Source organism: Orbicella franksi, chromosome 3 (assembly GCF_964199315.1).
Source record: "Orbicella franksi chromosome 3, jaOrbFran1.1, whole genome shotgun sequence".
Lineage (NCBI taxonomy): Eukaryota > Metazoa > Cnidaria > Anthozoa > Scleractinia > Merulinidae > Orbicella > Orbicella franksi.
This window is the reverse complement of record NC_138147.1, coordinates 12750628-12769203: the sequence shown is the minus strand read 5'-3', so window position 1 is coordinate 12769203 and position 18576 is coordinate 12750628. Positions and strand designations below refer to the sequence as shown.

Genomic DNA, 18576 nt, shown 5'->3' with positions numbered 1-18576 from the left:
GCATGGCCAATAATGTGCCATTGTTAGTTTAAAAATAATTGACAAATTCACAAAAGATGTCGCCATTTCTTTCAAGATTTCCATAACTTTCTATTAGTTAAAAATATTTGGTTAAAGAGTATATAAATTTCTTATTTAAAATTCTAACAATTTATTTTGTCTAGCAATTTAATAAATAACCCTTACTTTGTAATATTTCACTGACAGGAACAAAAAAATATATATCTTCAAAATTTAAACATATCACAAAGAACAAAAGAAAAGTTTTATTGATTAACATAAAAAAAATATTCTACAATAAGTCATTTCAGGTTAAATATTCCTGTACTACATCCCAAAACATATACCTGAAAACGTCCCTGAAAACTATCTAAACTCTTATCAATTTTTTAATCAGTTTTGTGAAAACTGTAAAATTCCGTCATGCACCCACTATTTGGAAAACAGGTGAGATGAAAATCGCTATGTTTGCCCATTTTTTTTTTAAAGAACATCACAGAAATCCTTACAAATTTTAAAAATTAATATGGTGTTTAGGGACGCCGTCCTAAAATTAGAAACGTTTGCATGGATTTTAAACCATGTTTCAAGGTCCATTACTTAGTCTCTCTTTAAGCTAAAGGCATTATACTTGGTCAAATTAACAATCTGAAAGTGATATTTCATGTGGTGGTGCAGTTTGTCGATTGGTTAGAATTTGAAACTCACCCCAGCTCCCTGAGCAACTCCGAAATGGCCAGTCGTTGTCTAGCCCTGTGGCATTACAATTACAATTTAATGAAAACAGTGACAATTTGCAATGAGGAAATGAAATGTAAGCAATTAAGGAAACGAAAATGACCACACTGCTAGAAAATTAGCTGATAGCAATAGGATACACGCTGTTGACCTGTAACAGCCTGGTGGTGAATTAAAGTATTCACTTAAAGGTATTGCTTGATTCATCAAGAACTATTACACATGATTAAACAACACCAGTGTAAGTTCCAGATTGGTCCCGTCCCCTGAGCAAGGGTTCATTCTCTCCTGCACCCGGGCTGTCATTTTCTGGTTCATCAGACGCTTGAACCTGTACACAAATCACAACGTTTTACGCTTTTCTGGTTTGCCTTTATACAGCTACATTGTAGGTGTTAACAGCCAAAGTCGGCTGGGGTGAAAAAAGCTAACTAGAAAGTCACAAGCTATATTTGAATTCCCGATAAAATTTTATATTATTTTTAGGATACCACAAGTTTCGAGCACAGAATTCAAATCTTTTCATGACAATCGGTTCAACCAGGTACTCTACAATACTGTTAAAACAAGTAGCTCTTACACAGGAGGCGAAGGTGATTCACATACACCAAATCTCAAGTTTTGTTAGTTTTAAGTTCCAAGTCGCCTAAAATGAAGACGATTCAAACTGCAGTTTGTTATTAGCGAGTCACAAATGAAGGTCAAAAGCTAATAAAGGAAATCACCATCGTTAAGTTCTTGACCTAAAAATCTGATGTCATTAAGGCGTTTAACCTGAATTAACCTAGTACAGTGCAGCTATCCTATCATGATGAAATTACCTGTTGTGGTGGATCAGGCTTAGGCATCAAAGGTGGAATTATTAGAAGCTCATTGTACAGGGCGGTGCCAAGCAACAGGAATAGAAATCCATCAACTGTAGGAAATAGATAAACTGTACATTGTAGTATAAATAAACTGTACGAGGCACAAAAGTAGAATATTATGCCAGCGTTATTCAAGATATATACAAGGTATACATGTACAACCGAATGTTCAGTTTCAACATGCACGTATCATTTTCAGTCATAAGAGCTCTTCTTAAAAAGCCTCACAAATAAGTGTGCGGAGACATTTGAGTTGAACAAGTTTTCAGTTGCTCATCTTCTTGCCATATTTTATAATTCATACATTGCACATTAAAATGCACTGCATTTCCTATCTGTCATAACATCGAAAAAGGAGATTACAAACAATTACACAGGAAGACACGTTCTCACCTTGAAATATGCCATATTTACTATCCCAAGCTTCACCAAAACTCTATCAACATAGAAACAAGTTAAAAAAGAAACATTAAAACGTTGAGATAAAATTTACAAGGCTTTGTCAAAACACACATTACTTTCTGATCCTTGTTATGGCCCTCAAAAGGTTTGACTGAAATTATGGAGATTGTTATCACTTTAAAGACCTTTCAGAGCATTCCAGCATTCCAATCGTCATCGTCATCGTCATCGTCATCGTCATCGTCATCGTCATCGTCATCATCATCATCATCATCATCATATTTGAACATATTTGAACATATTTGAATTTACTTCCTTTCTGGATGAAGCTCAATGGAGCTCACTTAAATGACATGACAGAACTTCATGTTTTGCAAGTCACACACTACAGCATTGTAACTCATCAAAGACGACCACAATTTGTCATATAAAATACTTGTGTTTAGTGAGAATACCTTATCAAAGACGTAGTATATAAAAAGGTCGACAGCCCACACAACAATGGTTCTACAAGCATCTACTAATGTTCTGTGGACAGCTAAAAAGATAAAAGTACACAAAGAAGAAGATGGAAGACAGATTTTAGTTCAATACTGAAAAAACAGTTTGTCAAGTAATATATCAAATACGAAAGACAGGTGTTTGATCACATTAATTTTCCAAACACCGAGAAGAGAGTTGAAAACGCGACGCATAGAGGAGTATTCAGTTTTTGACGAACTACGAGGTGTTTGGAAATGTGGTCAACAACTGTCTTGAGTGTTTGATATATCTTCTCAATCGAATTGATTAATAATACTAAACAATTATTGGATGAGGTTTTTGTGATATCCGGAATAATCAAGGTCGAGGTAAGTGTTATCAGCCTCAGCCTTCGGCTTCGGCTGATAACACTAATAATGATTGTAATTGTTTCATGATCACTCCTTCCACTCACATCTTTCAGTCATTACTTTGCAAAAGGCGAAACTTAATGATAAAACGCCTTGCCGATAAAACAGAGCATAGAATAATACGGTGATAAGAGCAAAACCATTTCTCTACTCAACTCATAGGTACAATTTTAAGTTTCTCACCTGTTAAAGACTTTGTGACTGACAATCCAAAGAAATTGTAAAACGAGATAGAACAGATATACAAAACTGCAAAACAAAAGATTCAAAAAATAGATATGTCAACTAGGATTGTTGAGGAGTTTTCTACACAGTTAAATTCTGTTTCCATGAATTAATTTCTCTGCGGTGCTGGGAAGTGTTTTGTACATACTTACATGTAGGAAACTTTTAGTTCTTGATAACTTTATTTCTTCAGGATCACATACATGTAAACTGTATAAATATATACTCTTTTTTTTCCTGAGAGCGGAGGGCGTAAGTGCAAAACACTTAAACTCCTACTCAAGGTTCGATTATTTAAAAGGTATTTCAAATGATAATTGTGATTTAGATTCAGTATCGTCAATGCCTATTGTTCATACTAAATTGTTTTTTTTTTTTTTGCAACTTGCATGTATATCCATAATTGTTGCTTCCCGTAACATTACTTCGTGGTCGAAAAACACTGTTTCATCCTCTATTCTTAAGCAGTCATTGACTTCTAAATAAAATTTAAAAACTGTTGGTAAAAATTCCAGGAGATTTTCAAAAAGGAGAATTGTTTCCATTTTCAAAGGATCTCGCCAATTTTCAAGAACTTTTCTGGCTTTCACAAACTATGTGAACACACCTGACATAATTAACAATTTAGCATCATTCTTCATCATCAATAGAGCATCGAGACTGTTCTCGTAGCTGTGATGATTCTGATCTCCTGGAATGTAGTACAGCACAGGAAGGACTATCTACAGCATAGACATACAAAAGAATCAAAACGTAAAAGATAAAAGCAGACGAAGAACTAATTTTTTAAAAACGATCAATCACTTACAGTTTGTGACACAAATACGTTTACGATATATTTCAATCGTTCAACGATCATCATCAGTTGTAAGTTTACATAATGATTTTATAACAGCCATTATGTACATGATGTATGTAATATGATTTAAAACTAACGTACAATATTCTAATGCGCGAGACATGTGACAATGTGTAGTTCAATACAGTTTCGGATATCCGATAATCTACAAGACAAAAATAATAAGACAGAAGAAGCAGGATTGCATTGAACATTTTCAACTTCTCCCTGAACACATCTCAACTCATGATTAGTAAGACAGGCCGAGCAGCACTCAGTAGACATACAGTTTGCACAGGTATCGTTAATTAGAACTGAAAGTAAAAAAAGGTCACAATGTACGTCTAGATCTTTAACTACATGTACTTATTTATCGACAGAATCATCAACTTACGGATTTCCAATTACAACCCACGCAAAGGAGATACTTACAACACTCATGAAAATGACTCCAAAGAAACCTTCCATTCCAACAACCTATAAATTGCAGATTGTATAACATAAGAGGCTAATAAATAACCACAACAAAAATAAAAACACATTAAAACACATACTTATTATCATGTCAAAAATAATTTCCAGATATAATATCCTTTCCAAATGTAAACCTAAACATTCCTTTGCATAACATTGCTAACATTCCTTCTGATAAGCTTCTATCAGTAGAATTATGACACATGGACGTAAATTACACACTATTTTATTCTTCTTTTAAGTCGTAAATGACAAGCGAACACTGCCAATAAAAGCTCTGAAACTTTGTAATCACAGTTAATCTAAGTAAATGGTACAGGTGTAAGCATCAGTTTTCTCTAACCTCTGTAACTACTACCCACTGAATAAAACAAAACATGATTATCACATGCAATGTAAAGCAAGTGATCAAGAGTGGAAAATAACCACCATCTAAACTTAAAAATATATACTATTTTAAAATAAATGATGAATACCAACACCGTGGACAAAGTTTAAATAATAATAATAATAATAATAATAATATTATTATTATTATTAGACAGCCGACTTCCAGTATTATCATAACATGATAACAATAATAAGAATAAGAATAAGAAGAGTAAAAAAAACACTATCCAACATATACTAAAGTTTTGATGAAAATAAAAATATAATAATAAACGTACAATAATAATAATAATAATAATAAGAGAAAAAACACTATTCAACGTATACTAAAGTTTTGTGAAAACAAAAATATAATAATAAAAATATAATGATAATAATCAGAGAAAACAAACACTATTCAACATATACTAAAGTTTTGATGAAAATAAAAATATAATAATAAAATATAATAACAATAAAATATAATAATAATAAAATATAATAATAATAATAATAACAATAATAATAATAATAATAATACCTGTAGAGGATGGAACTTCCTTTTCTTCAAGAATAATTCTTCTACAATCATCTGAGTGGCACTAACACTCTGACCAGCCAAGATCAAAACAATGCCTGGTCATAGAATAATTGAGGATGACATTAAAAGGGAAAAGCAAACTGAAATACTTCATGTCTGTTAAACCTAGTTAAAAATAAATCAGACAAGTACCAACAACTTCAATATTTTGCTCAATGGTACTTTTTGCCAATGGTTCAATTAAGGTAGCTCCAGAGAGTGAAAAAAGGAAACATTTATAAGACAAAAACAGAACACAATCCACTGTAGGAAAAAAGATGGCGGCTGTACATTCTACCACAATGCCTTGCAAACCTAACACAGCCAACAAGGCACAAAGAAAGCCAAATTTTTACAAGATTTGTCCCTGTACTAAGGACATTAAGTAGCCTAAGTTTGCAGATTTTGTAACGTTTCTGTACGTTTTTATGAACATTGTAAAGGTTTTCGTTCGCTAAGCACTATGGATAAATGTACCAGTTGCCATCTTTTTTCCTATGGGGGATTAAAACAACGTGATGTACAATGTAGATTTTGCTTGAGAATAATGGTCAGCCACTAGGCGAGGTGTGTGTAGTAACAATTACCAAGCCTGATATTATTCCTACACAAAACTGCACACTTTAAATTAATATGTAAACAAATTAACCATTCCACTTTGTCTAAGAAAATATCCATGGATGCATTTTTTTTTTTTTTCAGAACTGTACATTTGATGTACATGCTGAAAACATTATTCTGTAGATTTGCAGCTCTTTACCTAATACAACTTGTCCTTGAGAGGAACCTTGATGGTTGTCTCTGAGAACACTTGACAATCCAACAAGCACCAAACCAAGCTGCAGACATTTAATTTAGAGAGTAAACTCATTCAGTTATTATAGTAATTAAATTTAAAATTGTTAATAAAATCTTGATCACTGAAAACCATCTTCTAGCATAGTTTTACGAAATAGAATATCAAATAAAATTTCCTAGCATGCTATAAATCAAATAAATGACGTTCACGAGACCTTAAGACCTTATGAAGTGACAAAAGCAAAATCATAACGAACAATGTACAATCATGTACAGCATGTTCTTGTACTACAGCAAATAAATTCTGTAACAAGGACAAAATACATTCTACATCTACTCATGATCTCAAAGAGTGGGCAAGTTGAATCAAATCCTATGCTACGATAATGGTTACCTGATCATAAAGTCACGCTGGGGCGATCGCAGCAGCTCAGGATTATAATATAATTATTATGCAGTGTCTTGTCAAAGTATATCAAGAGTCATCTAGGTCAATACAGTAAATTAATACCAAATTCAAGTATGAATTTAAAACACACACCATAGTGACCATCATGCCAATCCAGTGAATTGGCCATAACTTTCTCTTGAGAAATATTTTCTAAACAAAAAAGAGAAACTGGATTAAAACTCACTGACAATTTGTTCCTATGTCAAAAGTAAAAAAAAAAAAAGATCAGCGTGAGAAAACAAATTTATACTCACAGAAAGCACACCAGTGAAAATAATAATTGAGCCTCTCAGCATCTGCCATACAGAGGCATTGACATAAAGCAGACCAATTCCTAGTAATGAAAATATTAAGAATGGGGGGAAATGCAGTCTAATTCTCTATTTTTGTAGTTAACTGTGGCAGTCTTCACTACCCTTATTCTATATAATTTATTTATACTGCATGAAATCTCTACTCTTCTATACACCTGCAACCTGAAACAGGCACCATTTCAGGTGCATCATAAATATTTACATTTACTTCAATCCAGCCAAAAATACAATCATGTGCAGGCCAACCTAATTACACGTATAATTATACATGTATAAAAACTTACATGTACATTAAAAATGGGAGGTTTCATTTTAAGAACAAGTAGTAAACACTGTAATTGATATGAATACAATACATCTCATTTCTTAACTTTACAGTAATTGCATGAAAGTTAAATTAAATTTTAGTAACCCATTCTGTTGAACATTTTTAACCTAAGCCAAGATGTATCTGCTGGATAAATGTCACCTGATATTCAGTCACATGCAGGAACATTTATTTAACAAACATATATATTTCTCTCACCTCCTAATGTGGTTCCGAACAGATCACAAATTGTAGGAAAAGCAAAGATCCATTGGAAAACTCTACAAGGATAAAATGCAATGCACAAATGCAATATATTTCATCTTTGGATCAAGAGGAAATATTTTTAGTTTACTCTGGATGTACAGTAGTGTAGTTAAAACCACTGTTAAATAATAATGTGACTATATTGTTATGAGTCCAGAGGCACATCTGGCCAGATGACAACTTGGCCTTTGTTAAATAGCAGGGATGGAAGAGCTATCAAAAATGATTGCTAAGTCAACAAGGATATAAAATTGTGATATTACAAACTTTGAAGTCAGTCGGTGTTGGCTGAGAATGAGAGCTGCCTCTTGAACAGGTGCATGTTTCTATGCTAGAGAATGAAAAACATGACTGTCGTTTTGTCCCAACACAGATAAGAAGAATTCAGCTATAAAATTATATGTCCATGTGACATGGCCCCACTCTAAAAGTAATATGTACTCATGATGTTCAGTACCTTGGTTGTTGACTAAGTTCTGCAGAAGGTTCACCAGTGCTATTACTTTCACCTCTATTGACACTCATTAAGTTCTGGTTTAGGACAAATGAAAAACATTTTTCAGTAATTCATGGCCAACATACATGTACCAAAGTTAACTGAAGTCTGAATCTTATAATAGGACTTTATATTAAATACAGCACTGCATGTACACCAGGAAATTTTGGCTAGCCAAAATTGTTTTAGAACAGGCTCTCAAAAAAGGCTTTTAAAAAAGACTTTTTCAGAAATATACTTTTGGATTGTGCAGTAATGTTGTGTAATAAAAACATACATACCGTATGCAAGAAAGTAAAGGTTTCGTGTAGTGGAAATAAGTTAAATGATAACAAAAAATGGAATCATCAGCATGTGATTTTAGAATCATCCCTGATTCACTGAGCTTCTCTGAATAGCTTGGAGAGTTTGGACATTTAATATAAATTCTATCCTCATTACTTGCAAATGTATTTCAAGATAAAAAAGTTTTCAATCAATAATAAAGTGAAAAAACGACACGTACATACAAAGCCCATGTACAAGATAAAGAGAAGTACATTTAAGAATATTCAAACCTGCCGTAATTTCTGCCTTTCTCTCCTCCGATGAAAATATAAGCCAATCAAACACATTGTTTCCCCTGACACAAAGTAAAAGAAAAACTCTATTAAAATCATCACAAATATGTTATGCCTGCTTTCAGGTACATGGCTCTTATAGCATGGCCAATAGGAAGTACCAGGTATATGTAATATACAGTGTGTTTTCATCCTAAGTACACGTAAGTTAATCAAGTAAACAGACAGTTCAACTTAAAATACTATTTTTATCGGTATTTGTTGTTCCAAAAGATATTTTGGTTTGAATCTGCTCAACCTAACCTCTAACCCCTCAAGAAATTCCATTTTAGACTTTTCTTAGCTTTTATCATGAAAAAAAAAAAAAAAAAAACTTTAACTCCCGCTTGCCCCAACCTCATTCCCAGGCTCTCTCTCCTCTGCCTTCCTTGTCATTGGGAGAGAGCCTGGGAGTGAGGTTGGGCTTGCCCTTGGGACAAGTAGCTCTAAAATTTTCCTTGCCCTGGGCAACTCTTAGTTTGCTTTAGATGGTAGATGACTTGCTCGATCCCTTGCCATTCAGGCAGGTGAGAATGAAAAATTACTTGCCCAGAAGGACAATCTTCGAGCCCTAGAGTCACCCCAATCCCTAAGAATTTTCAGTAGCCTTCGACGGTATGGGTAGCAATTTTTACTCAAACTAGGCAGTTTGTTTCAATAGATATATTTTATTTTGTTTCCTTTATTTAAATTGTTAATCTTACCAATAAACATGAGCCCAGTTTGAAACCATGGGTGGTCAAATTTGTGGACTTCATTTCCATGTTCATCTTTAAGTCCCCTGGCTCTAAGAAAACAAACTGTTATTTATAATTATAAACACTCAATTTGAAGCATTGCCTGTCTCAGAGAACTAGCAACAGGTCATCATTGACACTGCAAGATGAGTGTGTTCAGCTTCTAACTATAATAATAATAATAATAATAATAATAATAATAATAATAATAATGCCAATACACACAGACAGGAAAATAACAGCCAACAGACCCGATATAGTGATTAAAGACCACAAAACAAAAACCTGTAAATTTATTGACATGGCAGTACCATCAGACAGAAACACATCCGTGAAAGTCAGTGAAAAACTATCCAAATATAAGGACTTGGAAATCGAAACAAGCCGAATGTGGGGCATGAGAACGGAAACGATACCAGTTATCATTGGAGCACTTGGAGCTATCAAAAAGGGACTAGAAACTTATCTTGGAAGAATTCCCGGCCAATTAAGCATCAGTGAACTACAAAAGATAACCTTGCTAGGTACAGCACACATTTTGAGGAGGGTGCTATCAAGCTAAAAACTGGCTATCCCCTAGTGCCCCAGGACCATGGTTTGGTCTCGGCCCTAAGGACTCTAAGCAAACATTACGTGAGGACGATAATAATAATAATAATAATAATAATAATAATAATAATAATAATAATAATAATAATAATAATAATAACTGTGGCATCACAGGGTGCAATGTCATCACTCCGCATTGAATTCACCCAGCTGACTACCTGTCTTAACAAACATTATAATACATAGATTTGTGACAGGTGCGTGACCTTGGAGAATTGAAAAAAGTCTGGATATGAACCAAGTGGCCCATCAGGCTGGCGCTTATCTATGGTTTCTGTAGCACAAAGTGACTAGGAGTATTTCTACTCCCCCTAGATGGGATGCTGGTCCATTGCAGGGCTACCCCCAGCATTAAATTGGCCGGTACCCATTTATACACCTGGGTGGAGAAAGGCACTGTGACTCGAGTACAGTGTCTTGCCCAAGAACATTACACAATGTCCCCAGCCAGGGTTTGAACCTGCACCGCTCTATCCATAGTGACACTAACCATGAGGCCACCACATCTCCCTTGGAGAATTAAAACTCATCCAACAAACCATGACAAGAAACAATATACTTTTGCCTTGGCTTTTAGCCAGGATTTTTAAAAGTGGGCATCCAAAATGTGCTATAGGGCCTGCTCAAATTAGCTAACAATTTATAAGGCAACGTATGAAAAGTAAAACGATTGTGGCCATCCACAGGACGCCTGGACGCCCATCTGAGTGTGGGTCAGACCTTGACCTAATCTCCTTTGCAGGTGCTATATATGGGCTTACCACACAATCTTCCTCTCACACAAATGTCTGCTAAAACAAAGAGCACATACCTTTCAATTTGTTCATAAAGATCTGCTGGAGATCATGTGAAAATTACTTTAAAGCCAATCAGCACCAAGTCATCATGTAATAAAAAGCCAATCATAAACTGAACAGGCTTCCCAGGGGTAATCACTACAATGTGTACTATTGCATGTCACATCAAATTCAATGGCCACATTTCAAAGTAAATATGAATCAAAAGTGCAGTTTTTAAAATCCAGCTGACTGAGTTCATAGAATAAAATTTCTTTATCTTTCTCACAGACAGGGAAAAACACTTACTATAAGTTTCTTGAACAGGATTTAAAAGTCTCACACACTCACTGAAAGGCCACACTTGTACAATGTAGTTTGATGTCTTGAGATCATCTCTCATCAGTCAAGTTCAAAGCAGACTTCCTGCAAGATTCCAGCATTTGAGTCTGAGATGAACTAGACACATGAATGTCTTTGTGCAAACACATCCATCTCTTTCTTCAAAAAATACTCTACAGCTTCTGCTGTTAAGGATTTAAACACTTGTTGAAATGCCATGGAGGTATCCATTGAAGTCTTTTACAAAGTTTTTCAAGGTCCAAAATTTGTTGCCTTGGTCAGGAAGTGTACTGTGATTAGGCTAAATAAATAGCCCAGTGTTTCAGCAGACATTCATAGGGGAGGAAGATTGCACGAAAAGTCCAAAGAGCATCTGTGAAAGACACTAAACTTGACCCAAATTCTGGCAAGAAGTGAGTGCTTACTGAAACCAGTGGTTTTCTCTCTTGTTGTTTCATGATTCATTTTTTGCAGCATGATCAATCACAAGTTATATGCACAGCAATGCATCAGTCATTGCATGCACCCAGCTGGCACCCATGCTCCCTATTCCCAGGGTTCCCTGTGAATGATGTACGTTGCATCATTCTCCAGGTCTAACATCTCATTTCTCGGTGTCCTATCTAGATGTATTTCAATAAGAAACTTTATTTAAAAAAGCAGGATGACCAAATGCCCTGGGGTAATTGGGTGGAAGGCTACAGGGGTGTATATTAAATGCCCGACCCTTGTGATGGACAATGTGTAAAATACCCCAGGTTGACTGATGCATTAAGCTACAGCTTTTAATAGTACCGTGAATAAAAAGATAAAAGTTGGCAAGATTAAAGTGGCAAAAATTAAAATCATGCAAAGGAAGATATATCGTATTCACATTGTTGTCAATACATCATAGTCAATCTACACAACACTAAAGTGTTTTATCAAAATGTTATAGTTACGAGCGCTAAGAGTCACATGCTGTACGTTGTCAAGCTCAGGATATCCCGTTAAGAAATGTCTTGGAAATCACAAACCTTCTTTTCCCCGTTACAAAATTATTTTTATGTTCTTCCAAAGGCCATCTGTATTATAATTCAACTATGGAACCCATAAGCTTATAAATTAAACTCACGACTTGAGTTTAAATAGAAGAACAACTGAGCTTGCATAATTTCATTTCGCGTCATGGTTATCTCATTGAAGTTCGAAAGCAAAAACGGGACATGCCAACCAAACTTCACACACATCAAGCCAAATGGCACTTACGAGCAGTCGTTCTGTGCTTTCTTCGATAGCGTGTTCACAGATCCTGAAATAAGCATTCCAAGAGCTAACAAAATCTGTGTGCAAGTGAGAGCGGCCATCTTTAGTTATTCGATACACCGCGACAAAGATCTGGGTACAAGTAGACGATTTTGCGGAGAGGGGAAGGGTAAGGGAAATTTGTTCTGTTTGGGTGAATAGAGCTCTTCACCCGCTAAAAAGTTTTAATCGCCCAAACGAATAGGCCTAGCAAAGGAGAAGAAAGAAAAAAGAAGAGGACCTTTTCAGCACAACAGCACTGAAATGAAACAAGAGTTTTGCATTGGTGGAGACAAAGTAACATCATTATATAAACATGATCGATACATGACCCCTTCTTACATTGTTGCACTCGAAATTGCGTAATAAGAGCTGCAATATAGCTTTTTAGGAATGAATACACATTATAAAGATTTTGTCGGTAAAAGTTAGTAAATAGCTTCAGCAAGATAAGGTTGCAGAACATTTTACATCAAATAAATATTGTAAAAAATACGATTATAACCTAGGGAGCCCGGTTAGCTCAGTCGGTAGAGCATCAGACTTTTAATCTGAGGGTCATGGGTTCAAGTCCCATATCGGGCGACCAGAATGTCTTTTTTTTTTTTCTTGAAATTTTTCTAACCTAAACAGATATGCACTTTCCTTTGTTTTAAAAATTCTTTTAAACGATAAATGTGGAGAAACAAAAAAGATTTTTCAGCCAGCCTGTATATTTTAAAATAATCCCTGAAAATCGAGCTTTCGAGGACAGTACCGCTAATATTACTATGAAATTTCCGTGATTCAGAATTGCTCAAAGTTCCTGACTTTCACGATTATTACGTTTATTCAGGTTTCTAAAGATGCCAAGAGAAATTTAATTAATTTCATTAAATTGCGGGGAACAAAGGCTGGCCGAAGAACAGCTGAAATTTTGACAATTCGACGCAAATGGCTCGAATTTCATAAACTCGCAAATGATTGGTTACTTTGCACTTCATTGACCAATCAGAGACGCCAATAAGTACTCTTCTTATATGAGCAACATCGCGGCCATATTGTCATTATTTTGTTGAAAAGGATAACATGGCGTCTAGTCCAGTAAGAGAGGGCGACGAAGACAACTATATGCGAAAGTTAGAGACGATTAGAGATATAAGGTAAGGAAGGCTTTTCAAGAAACAAAATGCTGCTAAATACCCAGCGATATCAACGTTTCCAAACGTTTATAATGATTAGTTTATGCCTCAAAGGCTCTTTGACATGCATCAAATGACTATTCAGCACTCAACTCGTTAACTTAATTTTGTTAAACGCCCAAAATGTTTTCTGCATAAATAGCTACCAGCACTAGGATTGAACAAAACATTGCGCCGTTTGCAGCAAATTTCGAATCAAACTCTACCAAGCTTGCTACGACCTTTTCTCAATCTGGAACTTCCCTGAAATAAAATACTAGAGAATACTGAAGCCCGGGCTTATGCTTTATTTATTGAAATGTATCAGCTGCTTGTTGTAGATAAAATTGCTTCGTTTAATGTTTTGCGAAGTTTGCTTAACCCTCCACAAAGTTTACTTAGCCAACTTTAATTGATTGCTGCATAAAATTGACGGACAAGATCTTTTAGGAGTCTATGGTAGGTTATTGCGTTTTCTTCTTTCTTTCCTTTGTGTTCCACAGTACAAAGAAAGAGCAGCTTCTTTGTTAAAATATTTTTAACAAGGAGTTGTTACTTCTTTGTTCAGTTAGAACTAAAAATCTTACTTTGACGTGTACTTGAAGACAGCCACTTGGCATTGTGTTGTTCAGCAGGAGAAAATAATTTGGTACCATTTCAGCTTTACAGATTGTAATAACAAGTGGTTAATTTGTCTTAGCTCACTTCTGTTTAATTAGATTTTTTTGTTGATCTGAATAACCCAGAAATTTAAATATATACATTTAGCTTATAAGGAAATGAAATTCGGAATTTTAATTTAACACCATTGATCAAAACCAGTGCTATAAAGTAAATGCAAAAAATGTATATTATGCACTGTTAACCAAGCAGGTCAATAATTATCACTCAGTAATGGCCAAGATCTTTTTTGTTGTGTTGCATGTTGATTGACCGAGATGCAGTAGTCGTGCCCTGTAAATTTGCCAAAAAGGATCAAGGACAATATTCAGTCATCTTTAACCAATTTTAAGCTGGGCAATAAAAAGATCTTCCATTATATGGCACGCAGGATACATATGAGTATTATTTATTGAGGAATACTGTTGGGAAATCCTGAGTAGCCAAGATAGCTGTACATGGATGTTACTCTCTCGAGCAGGCAGTCACAACAGAGAATCTGGTTCATGTTACCCACTTGCAGAGCTGAGATATGAATTTTATTTTCCTGTGGTAGAAACAGTACTTTACAAATGAGCACAGCGAGTCAGTTAAGTATTATTTTAGCCTAAAGTTGGTCTGGCTCTGTGCATGACATGCAATCATAGACTGCATCCAAAAAGTTTTTAATGTGTTTTTAGAATCAACAGCATGATGCAGTTGGTAATTTCCATAAAACTCCCAAGTTATTTTACCATCTACTGGTTTCTTTACTAATGAGGGGAGACTTTATAAGAACTGAAAGTAGAGAACCCAAATTATCATAATTTTACATTTCAGAGTCAAAACATCACAGATGGAAAAGCTAAAATCTCAACTGATCCAAGAGTTAGATGCAGCTGAGAAGGAAGGAAAACTTTTGAAGGACTATAAAGCAGAAATGGAAGCTCTTCTGCATGAGAAAATGGCACATGTAGAGGAACTGAGGCTTATTCATGCTGACATTAATTTAGTAAGTCAATATCGTCAGTGCACTAAGTCAACATTGTCAGTAGGACATGATAACTGGCCTTGTAGCAGTACATACATGCTTAAGTGTGGATGCACAGTGGCCTCAAGCAATCCAGGTTGGAGCCCTGGCCAGGGATGTTGTGTTGTGTTCTTGGGCAAGACACTTGACTCTCACAGTGCCTCCCTTCACCCAGGCATACAAATGGGAAGCAGTGAATTGAATGCTGGGGGTTGCATTGCAATGAATATTCATTGTGCTGGTATTCTTGTCTTGAGTGAGAAAAGTGATATGACTTATGGCTTTCTGTTAGCTTGCATTTGGTGTTAGGACAGTGCAGCTTCCCTCACCTGCTGAATACTCCTTGGTTGATTCAAATTTTAGAGCCATTGGTCATAAAATATATACAAGAATGTTTCTCTTTTCCTTATCCAACAACTTTCAACGCCTAAAAAGAAATGTCTTGACAATAAATTAGTACATTTTAGATGAATTGCATAGTGAAGCCCCTGAATAATACTGAGGGTGGCTCCATTTGTAAATGAATACTCTACTCATACCTGTTCATCCCTGTAAGTAGTAATAATACCAAGTTAAGAATTCTTGGTACATGTTCAACACACCAAACAAGTCCAGTTCTGACCAGAAAAGACAGACTGTGGGGAAAATTCCTATGCTCAATATTTTCATCCTGCCAGACCACGTGTAAATGATAGAAATAGCTGCATCAACTGAAAACTGTGATCAAGGGTGGTTGGTTGTGTCTTTGTTTTGCCTCAGTGTGACTGCGTGATGCAGTTATAAGTTCATATGTGCCAACTCATCATCTGAGAATTGGCTGTGTGACTGCATGATGCAGTCAAAGACCCACATTTCACTCTTGCTCACCGTAGAGTCTCTAGTGGCTCAGTGGTTGGTGTGTCTGGCTTGATCACGGAGGATTGTGGATTCATATCCCATGTGGAACTCGGATTTTCTTCTGAGTTTTCAGTTGACGCTACCTGTATTTCTATCATTTAATATGCCTACTAAGACTACTTGTATGTAAGAATAATAATTTTGCCATTTGTCTTTTTCAGATGGAAAATACCATCAAGCAGTCTGAATCTGAGAGAGAAAGAGGGTTAGAAACTCTGAGAAGATTGCATGAAGAATACAAACCATTGAAGAGAGACATTGACAAAATGAGAGGCTCTCTTGGTCTGGAGAAAATAGCCAACCTAGATGAAGAAAGTAGCCTTGCAGAGTAAGTTGCAGTCAAAAGAGATTATAAATTCTGTACATTAGATGCGAAGAGGTCTTATTGCATCGCACTGCTCGCTTTTTTGCCCCAATTATGGGGGTAAACTACCCGGTATCAAAAATCATCGGCCGTTTTCAAAAACACTATACTGTAGGTACATACACGTACAAACGTGATATAAGGTCCGAAGACGATAACTACAAGGGCTATGCCCATTTTATCTTATTATCGATTTTTATGCTTTGTATAATAGTACATGTATATCCGTTTCACATCTGGAGCCTTGTACTTTTCATAGTTCAATAATTTGTTATACTTTTTCAATAAGCTTATGGCGTTAGCGCTCAAATCAAGTTTCATCATCACCGTCAACATCGAATGCCCCGTACAGTTGCGGCGATCTTTTTGATTCAAATCATTGAACGTGATTTAAGTACTTTGTAGCGTCATGCGATCATGTTAATGGTGCTTTCCTTCATTTAGAGACTATACATGTACTTAACATATAGCTTGGTACGGCGCCCACTAATGGTTCTGTTACTTGCCAGGTTTCTTGAACGTGCTCCACCAGGTTGGAAGCCAGAGCCACAGGAACCCCCTCCTCCACCGGTGGCCTCCCAGTTAGCTGCAGCAGCAGCTGCCGCACAGCAGCTGGTCAATAAGCGGGGCCCTCCGGGGGAGAGGCATTTCCGCCAGCAGCAGCCACCTCCCATGAAGGCCTGCCTGTCCTGCCACCAGCAGATTCACAGGAATGCTCCGATCTGCCCGCTGTGTAAGGCCAAGAGCCGCTCTCGACACCCAAAGAAGACCAAGAGAAAGCACGAAGACTGAGAGAACTCGGATTCTGTGTAACACGATAGACTGTATGAAAGAGTGGGAAACCAGGCTTGTTTTTTGGCGCGTTTTCATAAAGAAAAACGTTTCTGGCAAGCTTTCCTATCTATAGTATCTATTCTTCCATCTAAGTGTACAGCATAGATAACTCTTCGTATTGAAGTCTTATGTAGTCGCACAGTTTGTCGGATCTTGCCTAACTTAAATTCGCGAAGCTTTGCTCATTACCCATCTTAGTGTCAGAAGCATATAACCGCATATATGCTTCTGCGAGTATATATACGTCAAGATATATATTAATCTACGTTATATTATAGGCCTTTTAGGATCTTTGCGATATAATATATGGAACCTTATTTATTGAATATTAAGTTAAGTAATATTTATAATATATGGCGCTGAGATTATTAAGCAGGAAGCAAAATCTACGTAAGTATTGTTATACAGCTAGTAATAGATACATGATATCATCAACTGTAATCAAGGCTGTTGAAGAAATAAAATAATGTAACGAAAACAGTACAACGGTATTGCTTACTAGTTAGCTACATGCACCCTATGTCAGGCACCTTTTTCCAATTAACCGTCTGAGCAGATAGCAAGATCTTCTATTCAATGCCTAACCTTTTCAAAACCGGAATAAATTTCTCTCCCAAAGTCAAGTTTTCACTAATGAAAATTAATAGACAAATAGTTGATAGGGAATGGATTTAAGGCTTGCTTAAAAAGACGTTTTCCAGCTCGTCAAGCTCGGAAGATTTTGAGACGATCAACACGTTAATTTAATTAACTTTTTTTTTTTTATTCTTCTATTCTTAAGCTGATTTCTATTATGTTTTTTCTTGTACAATTCAGAGTAAGTAAGCACTTGTGCATTTTCAAAAGACCTCGAACTGCTGTGAAAATTTACTGGTTATTTAGTCCACATCATACTGTGAATCATTTGCCGTGGTTACCTGTACATGTTCAAGTTGTCAAATTCGCTTTGATCTGGACAAATACGAGCTAAATTGAGCGCACAACGATAAGAAACCGAAAAACAAAACAAAGCTTAATTACGTTGTCAACAGACCCTAAACGCAAAACAAAATGCAAAATGACTTGTTGATTACTATATTGTTCACTTGCGTCATTAAACCACATTGAATTTTAAATCAGGATCAGTGAAGAAAAAGAGATTTGTTTTGTCCAAGATAATATTTGTTTTTCAGTATTTATATGTTGAGTACTGAAAAACCGAAAAAGAAACTTTAGGCGCCTTATCAGATTGAAAGACTTGTGGTTAGAAATAAATTCTCAGAAATACTGAACAAAGGAAATACTCAA

The 18576-nt window shown here is 35.7% G+C and overlaps 2 protein-coding genes and 1 non-coding gene across 6 annotated transcripts; 2 read left to right on the top strand and 1 right to left on the bottom strand.

Annotated features, from left to right (window-relative positions):
• Positions 1-233: 233 nt before the first annotated feature.
• On the bottom strand, positions 234-13059 carry LOC145481318 (solute carrier family 35 member F6-like). Of its 4 annotated transcripts, none has more exons than XM_081459784.1 (16): positions 12330-13059; positions 9322-9404; positions 8576-8640; positions 7980-8053; positions 7475-7536; positions 6889-6968; positions 6725-6784; positions 6146-6224; positions 5347-5441; positions 4395-4439; positions 3732-3846; positions 3083-3148; positions 2462-2544; positions 2019-2040; positions 1560-1672; positions 234-1069 (listed from the first exon to the last, which is right to left on the bottom strand). In XM_081459784.1, exons 1-16 carry the CDS (start codon positions 12425-12427, stop codon positions 965-967), a joined length of 1245 nt encoding a protein of 414 aa, XP_081315910.1. In that variant the 5' UTR covers positions 12428-13059; the 3' UTR covers positions 234-964. The 4 variants fall into 4 exon arrangements, with proteins under 4 accessions (XP_081315910.1, XP_081315909.1, XP_081315911.1 ...); XM_081459783.1 differs by having other exon boundaries at positions 1560-1654; positions 1998-2040; positions 12330-13054; XM_081459785.1 differs by having other exon boundaries at positions 1560-1654; positions 1998-2040; positions 9322-9417; positions 12330-12394.
• On the top strand, positions 12878-12950 carry Trnak-uuu (transfer RNA lysine (anticodon UUU)). Its single transcript has one exon. It is a non-coding gene; the product is annotated as a tRNA-Lys (tRNA).
• Positions 13060-13252: 193 nt separating the features above from the next.
• On the top strand, positions 13253-18253 carry LOC145481315 (zinc finger C4H2 domain-containing protein-like). The gene is made up of 4 exons (XM_081459781.1): positions 13253-13507; positions 15005-15176; positions 16253-16419; positions 16965-18253. Exons 1-4 carry the CDS (start codon positions 13434-13436, stop codon positions 17245-17247), a joined length of 696 nt encoding a protein of 231 aa, XP_081315907.1. The 5' UTR covers positions 13253-13433; the 3' UTR covers positions 17248-18253.
• The last annotated feature ends 323 nt before the right edge of the window (positions 18254-18576 follow it).

Excerpts from the sequence above, each read along its gene's own strand:
- LOC145481318 (XM_081459783.1), bottom strand. The coding sequence starts at position 12,427 with ATGGCCGCTCTCACTTGCACACAGATTTTGTTAGCTCTTGGAATGCTT. Across the intron at positions 6,969-7,474 it reads GTTCGGAACCACATTAGGAG|GAATTGGTCTGCTTTATGTC; the intron begins GTGAGAGAAATA and ends TTTCATTACTAG. Across the intron at positions 3,149-3,731 it reads TAAATTGTTAATTATGTCAG|TTTTGTATATCTGTTCTATC; the intron begins GTGTGTTCACAT and ends TTTGTTTTGCAG.
- LOC145481315 (XM_081459781.1), top strand. The coding sequence starts at position 13,434 with ATGGCGTCTAGTCCAGTAAGAGAGGGCGACGAAGACAACTATATGCGA. Across the intron at positions 13,508-15,004 it reads GAGACGATTAGAGATATAAG|AGTCAAAACATCACAGATGG; the intron begins GTAAGGAAGGCT and ends TTTACATTTCAG. Across the intron at positions 16,420-16,964 it reads GAAGAAAGTAGCCTTGCAGA|GTTTCTTGAACGTGCTCCAC; the intron begins GTAAGTTGCAGT and ends GTTACTTGCCAG.